Source organism: Neovison vison, chromosome 1 (assembly GCF_020171115.1).
Source record: "Neovison vison isolate M4711 chromosome 1, ASM_NN_V1, whole genome shotgun sequence".
In the NCBI taxonomy this organism is placed as follows: domain Eukaryota; kingdom Metazoa; phylum Chordata; class Mammalia; order Carnivora; family Mustelidae; genus Neogale; species Neogale vison.
In genome coordinates this window covers 222,635,217-222,652,412 of record NC_058091.1, presented here as the reverse complement: position 1 = coordinate 222,652,412, position 17,196 = coordinate 222,635,217, and the positions used below count along the sequence as shown (strand labels likewise).

The window sequence follows — 17,196 nt, the reverse complement described above, 5'->3', positions numbered from 1 at the left end:
AATACTGAAATATACTGTCCCTGGCTCCACCTACAAGAACTATACAGAACAAATTGAATCTTCAAATTTTTTAAAGATTTTATTATTTATTTATTTATTATTATTATTAATTTTTTTAGAGAGAGAGACAGGGGAGGGGCAGAGGGAGAGAGAGAATCGTAAGGCGCCTCCCCACTGAGCACAGGAGCCCAGCTGGGGACTTGATACCATAACCCTGAGACCACGTCCTGAGCCAAATCAAAAGTCAGGCACTTAACTAACTGAGCCACCCAGGAGCACCTGTGAAGATTTTATTTTTAAGTAAACGCTATATCAAATGTGGGGTTCAAACCCACAATCTCAAGATCAAGAGTTGCATGCTCCACAAACTAAGCCAGCCAGGTGCCCTTAATTTTTTTTTTTTAACATAATAGCTCTAAATACTTGAAACAGTCATCTCAATAATAATGATAGCTACAATTTGAGCAACCAATGTGTGCTGAGAAAAGTATTTAGAGAGTTTGGTTCATTTGTCTAAAACTACACCAAAGCCCATATTTTTTCTATTATGCCAGATATATCCTCTATTCTGTAAGTTTTCTAATCTTTAGACTAAACAGCCTCCTAACCCCTCACCTCTAGTGTTGCTTTTCTCTCAGTCAGTCTCCACAGGACTGCCAGGGTTATGACTCTAACACCCAAATCTGATCCTGTCATTCCTGCTTAAAACCTTTCAATGTGTTTCCAGCACACTTAGGATAAACAAATTCCTTAATATGGTTTACAAGCCCTTTGTGTCTTGGCCTTCCTTGTCACTTCAGTTTCATCTCTCATGGCCACTCCTCACCCACTATGAAATCCACCCATCCCTCCAGTCCACATTCGAATAACCCGTTCTATGAACTGGCAATGACTGCAATGTGAAATTCTCTCTTCTGGTTCAGGACTTTTGTAAATGCTGTTTCCGCTATATGGAACATTCTACCCACTGTTCCCTCTACTTCTTTCTGCACAGCTACCTTCTCTTTCTCCATCAAGCCTCAGCTCAGAAGTCCCTTCTTTCATGAAGCCTTCTTTGACTATTCATTTCTAGGTTTGCTGTCCCTGCTATATATTTCTATAGTACCCTAACACTTGAATACTACCTTAAGACTCTTCAAATTTTATTCAAGTGTCTAACATCTCCCCATTAGCATAAAAACATCAGGCTAACCAGACAGCAAAGAGGACTAGGCAACACTTGTGCTTGAAAATTATAACTATTACCTGGATAAAATAGGGTGGGGTTTTTTCCCCTTCAAAGAAAAAATAATTTAACACAGACTTATATTTTAAGAATGTCTCAAAGAGCTTCCAACTATTGATAAGTGACATCCTTTTTTTCCCCCAATAAAAAAGTGGGGTTTTTTCTTCTTATTTTTTTAATTTAGGTATAATTAACATAATTAACATACAGTTATAATAGGTTCAGGTGTAGAACATAATGTTTCAAAAATTCTATACATTACTCAGTGTTCATCAACACAAGTGTGCTCTTAATCCCCTTTATCTATTTTACCCACCCCCACATCCACCCTCCCTCTGGCAACCACCGGTTTGCTCCCTGTAATTAAGAGTCTGTTTTTTTTGTTCGTGTCTTCTTTTTTTTTTTTTCCATTTTTTCCTTATGTTGTTTCTTAAATTTCAAATATGAATGAAGTCATATGGTATTTGAATAGGTGACATCTTTTAAGAGGACTCTGGGCATTATCATTCTAATTACTCAAATTCCTATTGACTTTTATTATTAACCTTTCCATAGATGTCAGAAGAAAGACAGTGGCAATACAGCACAATACACTTTGTAAAGGCCACACACTCACTCACCTGAAACCCCACAATGAGAGTGATCATACAGATGTCGTTGCTGGAGGGTAGACTTTTTGTAAATAACATGAGGATGACCATTTTCATAACTAAAATGTGTGGAATCCTCTGTGGTATTCTTTAATGGTTCAATAAAATATTCTTCATCTTCTGTAGCAATAACGCCATGCTAAAAGAAGGAGAAAAGAATTTACCAAGAAGCATCATTTTAAAAGTCAATTATCATTGCCAAGAGTCAAAATAAGTCGATACCTTTCCAAAAAGAGGTTAAAATACATGTTAATAGAAATTCAGTCAATTATCTGTACCCCGCAAAACATTATATAAATTTATCTATATCTTAAAGAGGATTTTTTAAATTCTTCTACAGGCCATACATGTCCTGTACTAAGCATGTCACATACATTATTTCCTCCAATCTTCCACAAACTTCTGTGAGGTAGCAGAGATTGCCATGTACTCGCTAAGACTTGTTTCCTTTCCAAGTTGTGCACACAGCTTAACTACATCCTCTGTGTTTAGGGATAGCTCTGTAATTAAGTTTTGGCCAATAGAAAATGAGAAGAATACTATATATATTTTTAAGCTCATCTCTTGAAAACCTTCCCAAAGAAAATACTCTTTCTGAAAAACTACCTAGGGAAGGCAGAAGCTGAAAGAGAAGCAATCTGTGTCCCTGACTGACTTCATGGAAAGCTGCCCAGCATAGACACTGATACAAAGGAGAAATAAATTTCTATTGTGATAAACAATGGACATTTTAAAGTTCATGTCATACCAATTAATATGTCCTTGACTGATATATATCCTATTTATCTCCATTTTGCAGATGAAGTAACCGACTCAGAGCTTAAGAACTTCTCCAAAATTACATAGAGATAAATGAGGAGCTGCAATTCACATAAAGCTCTGCTCTTATTCATATGATATATTCCTTATACCTATTCACATAGCAGAGTGTTGGCTCAACTATAGTTCCTTTTTAAATCTTTCTCTAGCCCAAATGGAGTAGCTTCAACCTTCTTTTGAGCTCCAACAGAGCTTATTATTGGTATCATTTATTTTTAATTAATGTCACAGTTTTTTGCTACCTCTCAAGTCTGGAAGCTATATTTACATTTGGTATAACTTTTCAACTCCATGTTTTATCTCCCCAACTATACTATTTGCTTTTTTATAGGCAAAAGGTTAATGTTTCATAAATCTTTTTATCGGTTATAACTATAGAAAGTGTTTCATATGTAGTATGAACACCAGATAAAAGTTGGTAGATTTAAAGAAATGAGAGAGTAAAAGTTATCTGCATTAGAAATAAGAACTTCCATACTGGTCTATTAGTGTTTTCTTAAATATAGCACATGTGAGGACTGCTCTTAATCCAACTAATTTATGCTGTAACACTGGGTGAAACACAAACTCTCTTGGTGTATTTCCTCAGCTGGAAAAATGAAAGGGTTGGTGTAAATTAGTGATTTTAAAACAGCACTCTGGGGTGCCCTAAGGGTTCCAGGGAAGTGCCCTCAAGGGACTACCCCAGACAACAAAGGGAGACCTATGGGGCTTAGATTCCTGCACTTAGGAATCAGCTGTGCTTTTATTAATCTATATAGTACCTTTCTACATAACATTTCATTTGAGAAAAAGGTCTTACTGCTTTAAAAAAAAAAAAAGCTGAAAATCTCTGGTCTGGATAATCTCTAAGGTCCCTTTGAATCTAAATCTCTATGATTCTGTTTAGGGAAATTAATGTTAAGTACCACATGCTTGAAAAGAAAGATAAAACATAATCAAAGCTGCTCTAACTTATAGGTGAAATTGGCAAGCACCTACACTAAATGAACTAAAGAATGCAAAAAAAAAACCAAAAAAGCAAGCCATTATTTCGCCATTGTCTGCTTTACTTTAAGGATATAAGTCCCTAAATTAAATGCAAATACTGACAGGAATAACATAATATGCCATTAACACAGTCTAATACCTGAACATGAATTATTCTACCAGGAAGAGTAACAATGTGATCACAAACTGAGCATGGTCTTACAGAAAAGAGGGCATGTGTAAGAAGTTTTGGTAAGAGAGAACTATAAGAAGTGAGGTTATGAGTACTGCCCAGAAAGATAGAGCACTAAAGTCGTATCTTGCTAACCTGTGGGCAGAAGGATGTTGAAAGGTTCCAGACAAGAAGTTCAGGTTGTTGGGGGAAATCAGAATCAGTAGCTTGGTAAGTAAATAAAATCTCTAATTTCAAATATGGAAAGACTCTGGAAAAAAAATCCAGAAATTTTAAGTATTAGGTACTCTGTAAGATGTTTGTACACATTTTCTCACTTATTCTTACTAGCTCTGTGAAGTAAGTACTACTATCATCTCTACTTTGCAGGTGAGAAATACAGACTAAGCAAAGTTAAGCAACCAATTCTTCAATTGATTTTGGAGTTTATTAGTTTATTATTAGGCAGTATATTATTATCATCCCTTTATCCTCTGAGGGTTGTTTCTGACTTTATTTATTCTTTCACTGAGGATGTTCTGAGTGCCTACCACATGGTAAGTACTATTCTATGTGGTGGGGATACAGTAGTAAACAAAACCAACTTCTGGCTCTATGATGGAGCTTATATTCTGGTGGGAGGACCTAGATAAGAGTGATTCATTCATTGGATAAATGATCAATCTGGCAATGTTAAGTGATTTTAAAACAGCACTCTGGGGTGCCCTAAGAAAAAAAAGAAGTTTAAGAGGACAGAAACTAATCAGAAGTGAGAGAATTATATACTGTTTACGATGGTCAGGGACATCCTCTCTAATAAAGTGATATTTGTACAGAAACCTGAACAAAATGAAGGAGCAGGTCAGACAGGTATCTTGTGAAAGAGCAGATCAGACAGTGGGAATGGCAACAAAGGCAATGAGGTATGAGCACACATACAGTATTTGAGGAACAGCAAGGAGCTATTGGAGCTAGAGGGAAGAAGGGGGAAAATTATTACAAAATTAGAAAAGTTCTGGAGGGTAGATGATGGAGGGCCAGAAATCTGCACATGCCTAGCAAGAACCCTGCTCTCCCTCACTTCCTTCTGCACCTCCACTCACCTCTACACAGTGTGCCTCAGGCCATCAGGATGAAAACCATCCAGCCCCCTTTCCCTAACATGCCAATCCCTACAAGAAGTCCAAGACGCATCCCCTGGATTCAATTCCTCCTATGGTTATGTGCATCATGTTTTCTGATTCCATACCCTAACTCTCCCCTTTCACCATTTAAAACACTTCCCTTGTGCCTTCTCAAACTCAAGCTCAGCCTCATTTGTGAATGTTCACTTCATCTTGCTCAAACACCTGGGTCTCTCAAAATGACACTCTTTCTTCCCTGCAATCCTCTGGAATGGTGGATCCTGTTTTCTTTCCTATATGTCTCCTATTGGACGAGGAGGTAGGGGAAGTGTCCATGTGATTCACTGCCATTTCTAAACAATTTTCACTCTCTCCTTCCTCTAAAACAAACAACAACAAAAACCACAAAAACCCCTGCCAGCTTCCAATCTCATGCCATCACCAGCTCCCTCTGCTATTGCAGTTACTAATAAGCCATAGGCACTTTCCTCATTCATTCAAGATTTAACTTCTAGATCACTGTCATTCTCTGCAATACTATTCCTGAAATAATTGTTGATTTCACTATCTTAAGTGACCAGTTCTTAAAAGTATGTGTGTGTGTTCTGGATTCCTTTAGAAATCTAGTGGGGATGAAGCCTAGGGACTACTTCTAAGAATAATATTTTAAATATAGAAAAAAATATAGGATTATAAAGAAAACTGTTGTAGTGAAATATCATTAACAAAGTATTTTTAAAAATGTAATATAAGAATGAATGTGGCTTTTTCCAACACTTTAAATAAAAAGATCTGCAGCGGAGCTAATAACTATCATAATTTTACAATGGTGATTAACATAAGTAATATTTTGAAGAACCTGCAAAACTGTAAAATGACATGAAAATATCTATAATTTCTATTGGTGTCAGCTATTACCTTATTGGTTTGTTATCTACATTCATAATTGAAGGAACTGTTAAATTTCAGTTAAGAATTAGTAAAGATAGTGGCGCCTGGGTGGCTCAGTGGGTTAAAGCCTCTGCCTTCAGCCCAGATCACAATCCCAGGGTTCTGGGATCCAGTCCCGCATCAGGCTCTCTGCTCAGCGGGGAGCCTGCTTCCTCCTCTCTCTCTGCCTGCCTCTCTGCCTGCTTGTGATCTCTGTCTGCCATATAAATAAATAAAATCTTAAAAAAAAAAAAAGAATTAGTAAAGATAAAGATGTCATTTATCCCCATTCCAGTTCACAAATCCCCTGAATTTCATTCACGCACCCCAGGTTAAGGACTACAGACATAGATGGTTCCTTCAACTCCTGCCCTCTCAATCCCTTGACCTGCTCTCCATCAAATATCTTGTCATTCATTTTATCTTAAGCCCATATCCATAGTCAAACCCTAGAGTTCAGTATTTTCAATGCTTGCAACCCTGTCAAAATCTCAATTTCAAGTATCCCATTCTTCTAGGACTATCCCTCTAGTAGCCCAACTCTAAGAGATAGTTCTTTTACACCCACTAAGACCTCAGGATTATACCATCTTTTCATTATACTCCACCTACTTCAGTCCTCACTCTCTCCTAATCCATCTTCAGTTCCACCTTCAATTCCCTTGCTCTTTTCTTCCTTCACAGAATTTATTTGATAAACCACAACTCTGATCAAACCAGTTTTGATCCTTTGGGCCTGCAACCTTGCAGCTTCATTTAGACCGAGAAAAACACATCGAGATGCTGACTAGTCTCACTTTAAATTCATAACCATAATCTCAACAATGTCCTTAATGCTTCACAGCAATTTTACTACATTTCTCTAATACATTCAGTATCCTGTTCTGTTGGATAAGTATTCCATAATTTCTTGTCTCCTCTTAATCCCTAATGACTCATCTTGCCATCTTCCATTCCAATAAACATCGTATAACCTCCTGCAAACTCCTGCAACCCAAATATCTGCCCACCTGCACCTCGTGATCATATAATCGTTTTTATTTCCTCTTTAATGGAGGAACTTGAAAATTTTTCCTTTTCTCTACATAATCATTCCATTCTTTATCAAATAAAACAAAATCTCATCTGATTCCACTCTGTCTATAGCAACTGATCATTTACTTTTTCAAAAAAGTCTTTAAAATAATTATCTATGTCCTCTTTTCTCCCATTGCTTTTCAAACCTACTCCAATCAGGTTTTTGCCTATATTCCATATAACACCATGACTTCAGCACTGCTTGTCAAGGTCACCAACAATCTCCTCATTGATAAATCCAATGGCCATTTTTCAGTCCTCTTATTTTGACTTGGCAGCATTTTTCTCTTGAAATAAATGCTTCCTTTTCTTAGCTTCTACGATATTTGTCTGGTTTTCCTCTAACTTTCTTACCTCATTATCCTTTGCTCTCTCTTCATCATCTTTCTGACTTCCCTAACCTCCTAGAGTGCCCAAAGGCTCAGTTCCTTAAGCCTCTTTTTTTTTTTTTAATCTCTTCTTTATTCTTTCTATATTCCCTCACCCCAAGCAATTTCATATAATCTCCTGGCTTTAAATATCATCTATATATTGATGATTCCCAATTTTATAAATCCATGATTCATATCCCTCTCTTGAATTTCAGACTTGCATATCCAATATGTTATACAACATATCAAGTTTAAAAAGTCCAACTGAATTTAAGATATACACTGACCCATAGTACGGTCCTCCTCCAGGTTTTCCATCTCAGTTAATACCTGAGTCTTTCTTATCTCAACTCGTGGCTGCTTTCTTCTAGTTGTCCAGGCCTCAAGCTTAGAGTCATCATTGATTTGATCCTGTGTCTTCTAAAATCTACCATCTGGCCGCAGTTCTCTTTCCAACCTCACCTTCCATTACACTCTCTTTCTTTCATGAGTTCCAGCCAGGGCAGTCTTCTTGCTGTCTCCCAAACACTCCTAGCTCACATCTTCATACTTAAAGATTTCCACCTGGAAATCCTTTCCTTCAGATGTCAGCTTACTTTCCTCATTTTCCTTAGGTCTTCACTCAGTAATTTTTCCTTCTTAGAACTTATCATTATCCAACGTACTGTGATTTTTATTTATTTATCTGATTATGTATATCCTCCACGAGAATGCAAGCTTTGTGATGACAAGAATTTCTCTTTTGTTCAGTGTTGTACTCCTAGCACATAGATCAGTGCCTATTATATGATCGGTACTTATAAATATTTGGTGAATGAAAGAATGAATAAGGGAAAATGTTGAAAGGCAACTGTGGACATAACTAAGAAATAAGAACAAAATGTAAAGAAAGGAACAATTAAAAAGGAAAATCTCTTGAAAATAAGAAGTGTGACTGCTTGTAATTTTTAAATCAGTTGAAGGAAAAGAAAGCAAAATTGGAGAGATCTCATAGAACTTAGAATAAAATAGAATAAGAAGGAAAAAGAGAAAGATGAGGGAAGTAAAGAACCAATTACAAAAAGGCAGGGGTAGGGAACAGGAAGAGAAATTAAGGAAATAATTTATTAAATTTCTCTAAGCTGAAGGTGTGTCTTTAAATTGAAAGCAACCATTATATATCAAATAAGGATAAGGAAGGAAGATCCACAGCTTAGGACATTATTATAAACTTCTTAAAATAGAAAGGATAAAAAGAAGATCATATCACGTTCATTGAGGAAAAATCTTAGGAAAGAAAAAGAAAAGAACAAGAAGCAGACTGCTTCCCAAAATTCTCCCAAAATTAATCAGTGATAATTTTTTTAAAGATCCTTAAATCATTCCCTAAGACATAAATCGTACTTATAAATTTGATGCCCCATATTTCCCTTTCCCAATTCCACCATCCATGGTTCTGAAGGAAAATGATTTTTTTTAAAAGATTTTATTTATTTATTTGACAGAGACAGAGACAGTGAGAGAGGGAATACAAGTAGGGGAGTGGGAGAGGGAGAAGCAGAAGCAGGCTTCCTGCTGAGCAGGGAGCCTGATGTGGGGCTCAATCCAGGGCCATGGGATCATGACCTGAGCCACCCAGGTGCCCCTGATTTTTGAAACCAGAATTCCACATCCAGCTAAATTATTAACCAAATATGAAGGCAACATAAAGTAACTTTCAAATAGGTAAGGATTCAGAAATGTTACTTCTCAGATACATTTTCTGACATAATTACTTGAAGATATTCTCCAATAAAAGCAGGATGTAAACTCAGAAAGAGGAAGATGTAGAACTAACCAGGAAAAAAGAATCCCAATATGAGAGATGTACAATAGCTCAAGAAATTAACCAACAGACTGGAAAAAAAAAAAGGGCCTCCAAAGAATGGAATATATTCCAAGCAATAGATACAAAGACTAAGGAAATGGATAATACTGATCATTTGGTTAAAAATAAAATTTTGATTTTTTTTTTCACAATAAGACAAAATAACAATAATTAGAAACTCCAGAAATACAAAACCTGGATAAGAAAGCCATGGTTAAATATAAAGCAAACTAAAATGTGACATTATTTTGAACAATAGACAAACAGTAATATTAGGAAGTCTTCTTTGAATGGGGCAAGGGTTGAAATACTGAAACAATGGGTGAGAAAATAAGATTAGAAAACACTAATTATCTCTATATTTACATTATTTACAACTAGAAACAGAATTGGTTAAAAGGACCTTTGAAGGGTACCTGGCTGGCTCAATTGGTCGAGTCAATTCAGCTTGATCTCAGGATTTTGAGTTCAAGCCCCACATCAGGTGTGGAGCCTACTTAAAAATAGGAGGGGGGGGACGCCTGGGTGGCTCAGTTGGTTGGACGACTGCCTTCGGCTCAGGGCGTGATCCTGGAGTCCCGGGATCGAGTCCCGGGATCGAGTCCCACATTGGGCTCCCAGCTCCATGGGGAGTCTGCTTCGCTCTCTGGCCTTCTCCTCGCTCATGCTCTCTCTCACTGTCTCTCTCTCTCAAATGAATAAATAAAATCTTTAAAAAAAAAAAAAATAGGAGGGCGCCCTTCAAAAAGTGGGATTTTTAGAAAAAGTGTTTACATTTTACATTTGATTAAAAATGAAACATAAAACAAAATAAGAATAGATGCAGGAGTTACTAAGTGTGGCGGGCAAAGGTATTTACATAGTCTCAAAGTATCTGCTCACAAATTCATTATTAGTTGCCAAGGAGAAAACAGTAACTTCAGTGGGCAAACCTGGCAGACCACATCTTAAGTAGCCAAAGGTAGTCAACATGGGCCATGCAGTTTCAATAGGAAACAAAGTAAAACAAAAAGGTGTTAAAAAATAGAGGGAAAGAGAGCAAAAGTCAGAACGTCTTAATAAAGGATAAAGAATAGGGGCACCTGGGTGGCTCAGTGGGTTAAGCCTCTGCCTTCAGCTCAGGTTATAATCTCAGGGCCCTGGGATCAAGCCCCACATTGGGCTCTCTGCTCAACAGGGAGCCTGCTTCCCCCTCTCTCTCTGACTGCCTCTCTGCTTGTGATCTCTCTCTCTGTCAAGTAAATAAAATCTTTAAAAAAAAATAAATAAAGGTTTAAGAATAGATGGGTGACAATCCACTATCCCCTTAGATATAGAAGAGTATCCAAACTTAGATGGCAGTGCTGATGACTGGGAACAGTATTTTTCTATCATATTTAATAGCAAGTGTCATTTTAATATATGAGAAGTTTCAATACAGATTTATTTTTGATTATTCTTTTCTTTTTTTAAAAAGGTTTTATTTATTTATTTGACAGACAGAGATCACAAGTAGGCAGAGAGGCAGGGGAAGCAGGCTCCCTGACAAGCAGAAAGCTCAATCCCGTGACCCGTTACCATGACCCAAGCCAAAGGCAGAGGCCCCAACCCACTGAGCCACCCAAGCACCCTTATTTTGGATTATTCTTATTCAAAAAAAAATCTGTTTTATATATAAAGCCCAACACCATTTACAGAGAAACTAGCAATCAATGTATTTAATTTATCCTACAAATAATATACAGTTCTAAAAATTATTCTTTGAAGAGTTAATGCAAACACTATCAAAGGGCTATCAAAAGCAAAGACAGCAGAAATAACAAAAATAATTTAGACTATTATCTTCCTTTCTTAACCCAACTCTGTATATTCTTAATGGGAGGAAAGACATTTACATTGTGAATTTATTTCCCCATCAGAAACTAAAAATTATAACATCTACTTACCAACCCAATACAGTTGCTTAAAGCCACTTTAGTTGTACTACGTTGATCTTGCAAATATCCTGTGTAATGACAGTTGTCTAAAAAATCATGTTTCCACTGGGGTCCATCTTTCCCCCAATATTCTACTGTAAAATGTTTGGACACAAAATCTGTGTTGAGAGTCAAGTTTAGGTGAAAGTGCTTGCCATAGGCTGAAAGTTTAAAAAATAACTTAGATACTGCCTGCTGTGGATCGATAGGGTCCATACTCCGTCTTCTCCTGGAGTGTTTATCATTTTTCACAGTAAAGCTGAGAAAAGCTCCATTTTGATCAACCCTTATTGGAATAGTTAGCTGGTAGTGTTCTAGATAAGTCAGGAATTCCTCTTTGTAATCACAAGGCAGAGAATCCAGAGAAAACACATGGAAGAAAAGAAAATTTAACAGAACGAAGAAGTAGCAGTATAAACAACAAAAACTATATCAGCATCATTATATGTGAGATATGAATAAAAACTGTTATATTAAACAAAATGAAGCTTAAAATCTAATGATGAATTAAGTTCAATTGTTCCTCAAAATGGGATTATTTTAAAATTAGTTTGAAAGACTATTTTTTTGTTTTTACATTTATTTCTTACTGGAATCTAAAAGCTAAATTCTTATAGGAAACAGGAATATTTTATAGGGAAATAAAAAACAGTGAAAAGTACACATATTTAAAATAATAGAATTTAGCTCAGATATCCAAAGGAGTTAATATTGAATTTCTACAGCTTTGCAGAAATATTTTTTAAATTGTCAGTTGGAATGGAAAATACAGAAGCCACTTCAGAAAGCAGTCTGGCAGTTCCTCAGAAGGTTGAACATGGAACTACCATCGGACTCAGCAATTCCACTCCTAGGTATTTACCTGAGAGAAATGAAAACACATATCTACACAAAAAGTTGTACATGATTGTTCATAGCAGCATTATTCATAATAGCCAAAATGGAGAAATAATCTGAATGATTATCAACTGATGAATGAATAAATAAAATGTGGTATATTCACACGATGGAATATTATTCAACACAGAACTGATACATGTATGACATAAATGAAACTTCATAATAACTGCCTTCATTATTAAAGCTCATTATCTAACATTCTAAAAACATTATGCAACGTGAAAGGAGTCAATCTCAAAAGACCACATATTATGTGATTCGTTTTGTGGGAAATATTCAGAATAGGAAAATCTCAAGACATAAGTAGATTAAGGCTGTTTAGGGCTGGGGTGGAGAGTGGTTTGGAGAGAATTTGGGAGTGATTGTTAATGGGCACAGGGTTTCTTTTGGGGTGTTGAAATGTTCTAAAACTGATTGTGGTGATGGTTGCATAACTCTGCAAATATACTATAAACCATTGAATGGTGCACTTTACATAAGTAAATCACATCATATATTTATTGTATCTCAATAAAGCTGTTTAAAAAATCTTAGATTGACAAAAAATTTAAAGAATTATTACACATATTTTCCTCATTTATGTATACTTAATAGTTCCAATCTACCTTCTTAACCACATCTTCCTTTAGTGAGGTTTACCACTAAGGGAAACCAAATGTCTGTCCATTGCCTCACTGTCTATACATGGAGTTCACCCACAAATGTAAACTCCCATGAGAATATGACCAAATAGAAATAAATTAAAAGACAGTATTTATTTCACCTCTTATAAGTAAGAGTTCACACTAAATGCTACAGCTTTATTAATAAACTTTGAGAGCCACATTGTATACATATAGACTTCTAGATATACATCAACATAGAAAGGCTTGAAAGTTTGGCTCATCCACACCAAAAAATTACTAGTTACCAAACATTCATGGGAGGGCAATCAAAAAGGCATTTTAATAAATCTATAAAGACTGGCCATGTCCATGGAAAACAAAATGTCATTCACTCCATGGATCTCTGTTAAGATCTTTTCTATAATATAAAGTTCAATTCTACATGGCGTCTGGTTTCAATTCTGTGGTGGCTCAGTCTGTTAAGCTTCTGCCTTCGGCTCAGGTCATAATCCCAGAGTCCTGGGATCAAGCCCCCCATGGGGCTTCCTACTTAGTGGGGAACCTGTTTCTCCCTGTCCTCCCAGCTCATGTTCTCTATTGCTATCTTTCTCTCTTTCTCTCTCTCTCAAATAAACAAATGAAATCTTAAAAATAAATAAATAAATAAAGTTCAATTCTATGGATTCGGATTAGGAACCCATGGACTAGAGTTTGAAAAGTTGTACTTCTTACCTCTCTTACTCTTTTACTCAGATTCTAGTTCTTATATCAGAATTCTTAAGCTTGGAAAGTATTTTTATCACTTAGCCTCCATATTAGAGGAACTTGTATCAGATTATGTCTAGTTTTTTGCTCTTTTATAGCATAAACCCTTGGATTCCTTTTGAACATGACCTTGCCTGTAACTCTTAGCAATAAATGAGCTTGTTAAAGTTTAGGATTCAAAATAAGAGGTCTGGGTCTATCATCTAAGAAAGATCAGTCAACTGCAAATTACACTAGATGTTAAATACTAGTATAACAAGTTAGACTACTTAGAACCCTCAAGATTTATGAAACTAGCACTCTATTGATACAGTGGGCCTCCACTTCTATCACTACATATCCCAGAGAAAACATTCACCTAAACTAAATATTCAAAATCTTTTCTCATCAAATTAATAGCAGTATTTTTTGGTCACTTTCACAAGCAGGACTCCTACCTTGAGAACTGTATGAAAGCCTGTGGTCACTATGAAATTCCGATGAAGCCATGATAAGGCTCAAAATCCAGGTCAACGTCTTCCACAAAATTTCCATAATTTAGAAAACTAGATGATTTTTTTGGAGGGCTACCTATGTGCTAGAGAGTCAATACCATACCAAAATCGAAGCATAACAATTTTATTTCTGTAAAATTTCTTGCAAATTAATTCTTAGATGTTCCACTGTTCAACAGGTACTTTTTTCCAACATCCCATACTTTCTTCTGTATTTGGATTCATTTTTTCAATCCAAAAGGAAACAAAAGAATGATGGTAAAATTTTCACAAGCAAAGCATTTGACTGATTAGTTACTAAGGTATGGCCATTTTTTAACCTAGAAAAACAAACAAACAAAATTTATGTTAAATGAAAAATATTGATGCATGTTTACCAAAAGACAAAAAAATACAGTATGATTTAATATAGTTAAATTACACTATTTTGTTCTTTATAGTCTAAAAACATTCACAAGACTAAACAATCAGAAACCTAAATGGTAAGCAGGATAATGCCAGAGCTACTTAATAATCAAAGAAAGAATCTAAAGTGAAATCATAAAAATTATTTTTTTAAGCTTTGAAGAAAAAATGTGTGGGTACAGTGACTAACCACCTTTTTTTTTTTTTTAATTTTTTTTTAAATTTTTTTTTTTTAAGATTTTATTTATTTATTTGAGAGAGAGAGACAGTGAGAGAGAGCATGAGCGAGGAGAAGGTCAGAGAGCGAAGCAGACTCCCCATGGAGCTGGGAGCCTGATGTGGGACTCGATCCCGGGACTCCAGGATCACGCCCTGAGCCGAAGGCAGTCGTCCAACCAACTGAGCCACCCAGGCGTCCCTAACCACCTTTTGATAAAATAAAAAGTAGAGTGACTTCACAACCAAAATTCATTTTATGTAAGGGATAAATAGTATATATTCCCATTCCTTAATGTGCTTTTTAGAACACTCATATTCAAGATTGATTTGTTGCTATACAAGACACTTATTATTTTTTCTTAGAGTATATCTGCAAATACAGAGTGACACTTAGCAGCGGTCTGTGAACACTCAGACACTAGCACAAAATAAACTTCTAAAAATTTAAGCCATATTTACCTTACCCCTTGATTTTATCTGTAAATCTTATATGACTTAAAAAGGAACACATATGAGACAACTTCACCTATCTAGAATGTAACTGTAAATAAAATAAGTTCATTTTCTGAAAAAGAAAGAATTTTTAAAAATTCATTTCAGGTATCACAACAGATTTCCTGTCCTATCTCATGCACTTTCTTTTCAACTCACAACCTAACTCACAGTCCATGAATTTACATTTCATACCAAATGCTAGCATATGTGACTACCTGATTTCCCAGCACATAGTACTTTGGAAGAAAAGAGCAAAGGAACTAAGAAACTACGTCACTAACAGCACAAAACTGAAGAAAAAGAAAGACAAACTAGAAATTAGTGGCAGAACCCCAAAGTACTATGGTTTGGGGTACAGACAAATGGCCCTTAAATAGTCTGACAGTTCCTATAATGTTATAGCTCAATATTTGATATTCAAAACACTGCCCGAGTCAGGAATAAAAGATTAAATTGTTTTTAATAATATAACATATTACTAATATAGAGAAGTACACAAAAAGTACTAGAAAGATTTTCATTCCACATTCCTAATGTATGGGATTAAATAATAAATGTTTACATATATGTTGGTCAAAAAAATGAGTAAATGAATGAATAAATACTGATTAAAGGAAAATCACTTTAGGCATATAAGAGGATATTCGTAGTTGATTGAAAAATTAATTTATGTGGAATACTTCATTCCCTGTGGTGCTAAAAATATTGGTTATTACAACAAATAAAACAACTACAATCATTTAAAACTTCTTCCACCCAAAAACTAATTTATTAATCAAAAAATATGATTTACTATGTTCTTAAAATGCTGTTATGAGGCTAAAGAAAAGATTAACACAATCCTTGCCATTTGAGAGTTCATAATCTAAGCAAGAAAGAAAAAAAATTCAAGGCAGACTGACATTTGCCATAATAAAATTATGAAAAGGCATTGAGGAGATCAGATGAGGGAAATGACTTCTGAGTTTAAAAAGTGGCATTTGAGACAGGCCCTGGAAGATGAACACAATTTCACAGTTCAAATCAATGGGAGCAATCATTGCAAATTAAAGACATAGATTCTACAAAGTCTAGATGGGAAGAAAAAAATAGAAAGTCATTTCAGTAATAAAATAAGTTTGGTTCCTATGGAGAAGACTAACAGGTAATATCTAGAAAGTCAGTTTAAGGTCAGACCAAAAATGAAGAGAATTTTAAATGTATGTTACTTCTTTTAGTATTCACAACAATCTTATAAAGTGGATATTATTGATGCTATGTCAGGCAGCCTCTAGGATGGCCCCAATGAGCCTGCTTCCTAATATCCACACATTTGTATAATTCCCTTCCCTTGAGTAACTTGAAAAATGTTACCAATAAAGTGTTGAGAAAATGTCATGTCAATGATTATATTATAAAAAAATTCTGATTTCTATCTTACTAGTAGACTCTCTCCCTTTTTGATGAAGCCAGCTGTCATATAGAAGGGCTCACATGGCAAGCAACTGAGAGCAGCCTTCCAATAACCACTAACATGGAACTAAGGCCCTCAACATAATGGCCTTTGAGAACTGAACCCTGCCTACTAATATGTGAGTTTAGAAGCAGATCCCTCACCAGTCGAGCATTCTTTGGTGACCAGAACCCTTGCCAACATCTTGATTGCAGCCTCATGAAAGACCCTGAAGCACAGAACATAGCCACACCAAGACCAGTTTCCTGAATCAGAGAACTGTACATAATAGAAAGAGCGGGACCTTTAAAAAGTTAAACCAAACCTTGTTTCCACCACTAGCTATGGTACCTGGCACATGGCATGCAAGAAATTTGAGTTTCTTTCTCCTTTCTCACACCCATCCTCACTCCCCACTTTTTTTCTCAATCTTCTGGAGTCAGCGAAGAAACTTTAATAAGTAAATGAGTTGACCAGGGTCAACTAAAATCAACAACTACTAACATAACAACCTCTCTTAGTTACCTACACAATAAAAATGAATAGTTAACCCACTTTCTGACACCTGCTAGAGAGGTTAATCTGGCTATTATAAAGAAATGTGTATAAACACTGACTTTTTCAAATATAGCTTCCATAATTCAAACTAACATTAAAATATTACATAACTATTCATAAATCATTATGTATTAACTCTTTTTTTTTTTTAAAGATTTTATTTATTTATTTGACAGAGATCACAA

At 35.6% G+C, this 17,196-nt stretch overlaps 1 protein-coding gene across 2 annotated transcripts in view; it reads right to left on the bottom strand.

Moving 5' to 3' along the window:
- Positions 1–17,196, bottom strand: part of ADAMTS6 (ADAM metallopeptidase with thrombospondin type 1 motif 6) — a 294,254-nt gene that overhangs the window by 273,199 nt on the left and 3,859 nt on the right. For both annotated transcript variants that reach the window (XM_044268162.1, XM_044268174.1), the window contains exons 2-4: positions 13,846–14,222; positions 11,109–11,473; positions 1,846–2,014 (exon numbers count right to left, since the gene is read on the bottom strand). In XM_044268162.1, coding sequence (XP_044124097.1) covers positions 1,846–2,014; positions 11,109–11,473; positions 13,846–13,942 — 631 coding nt within the window. In that variant the 5' untranslated portion in view covers positions 13,943–14,222. The remainder of the gene's footprint in view (positions 1–1,845; positions 2,015–11,108; positions 11,474–13,845; positions 14,223–17,196) is intronic.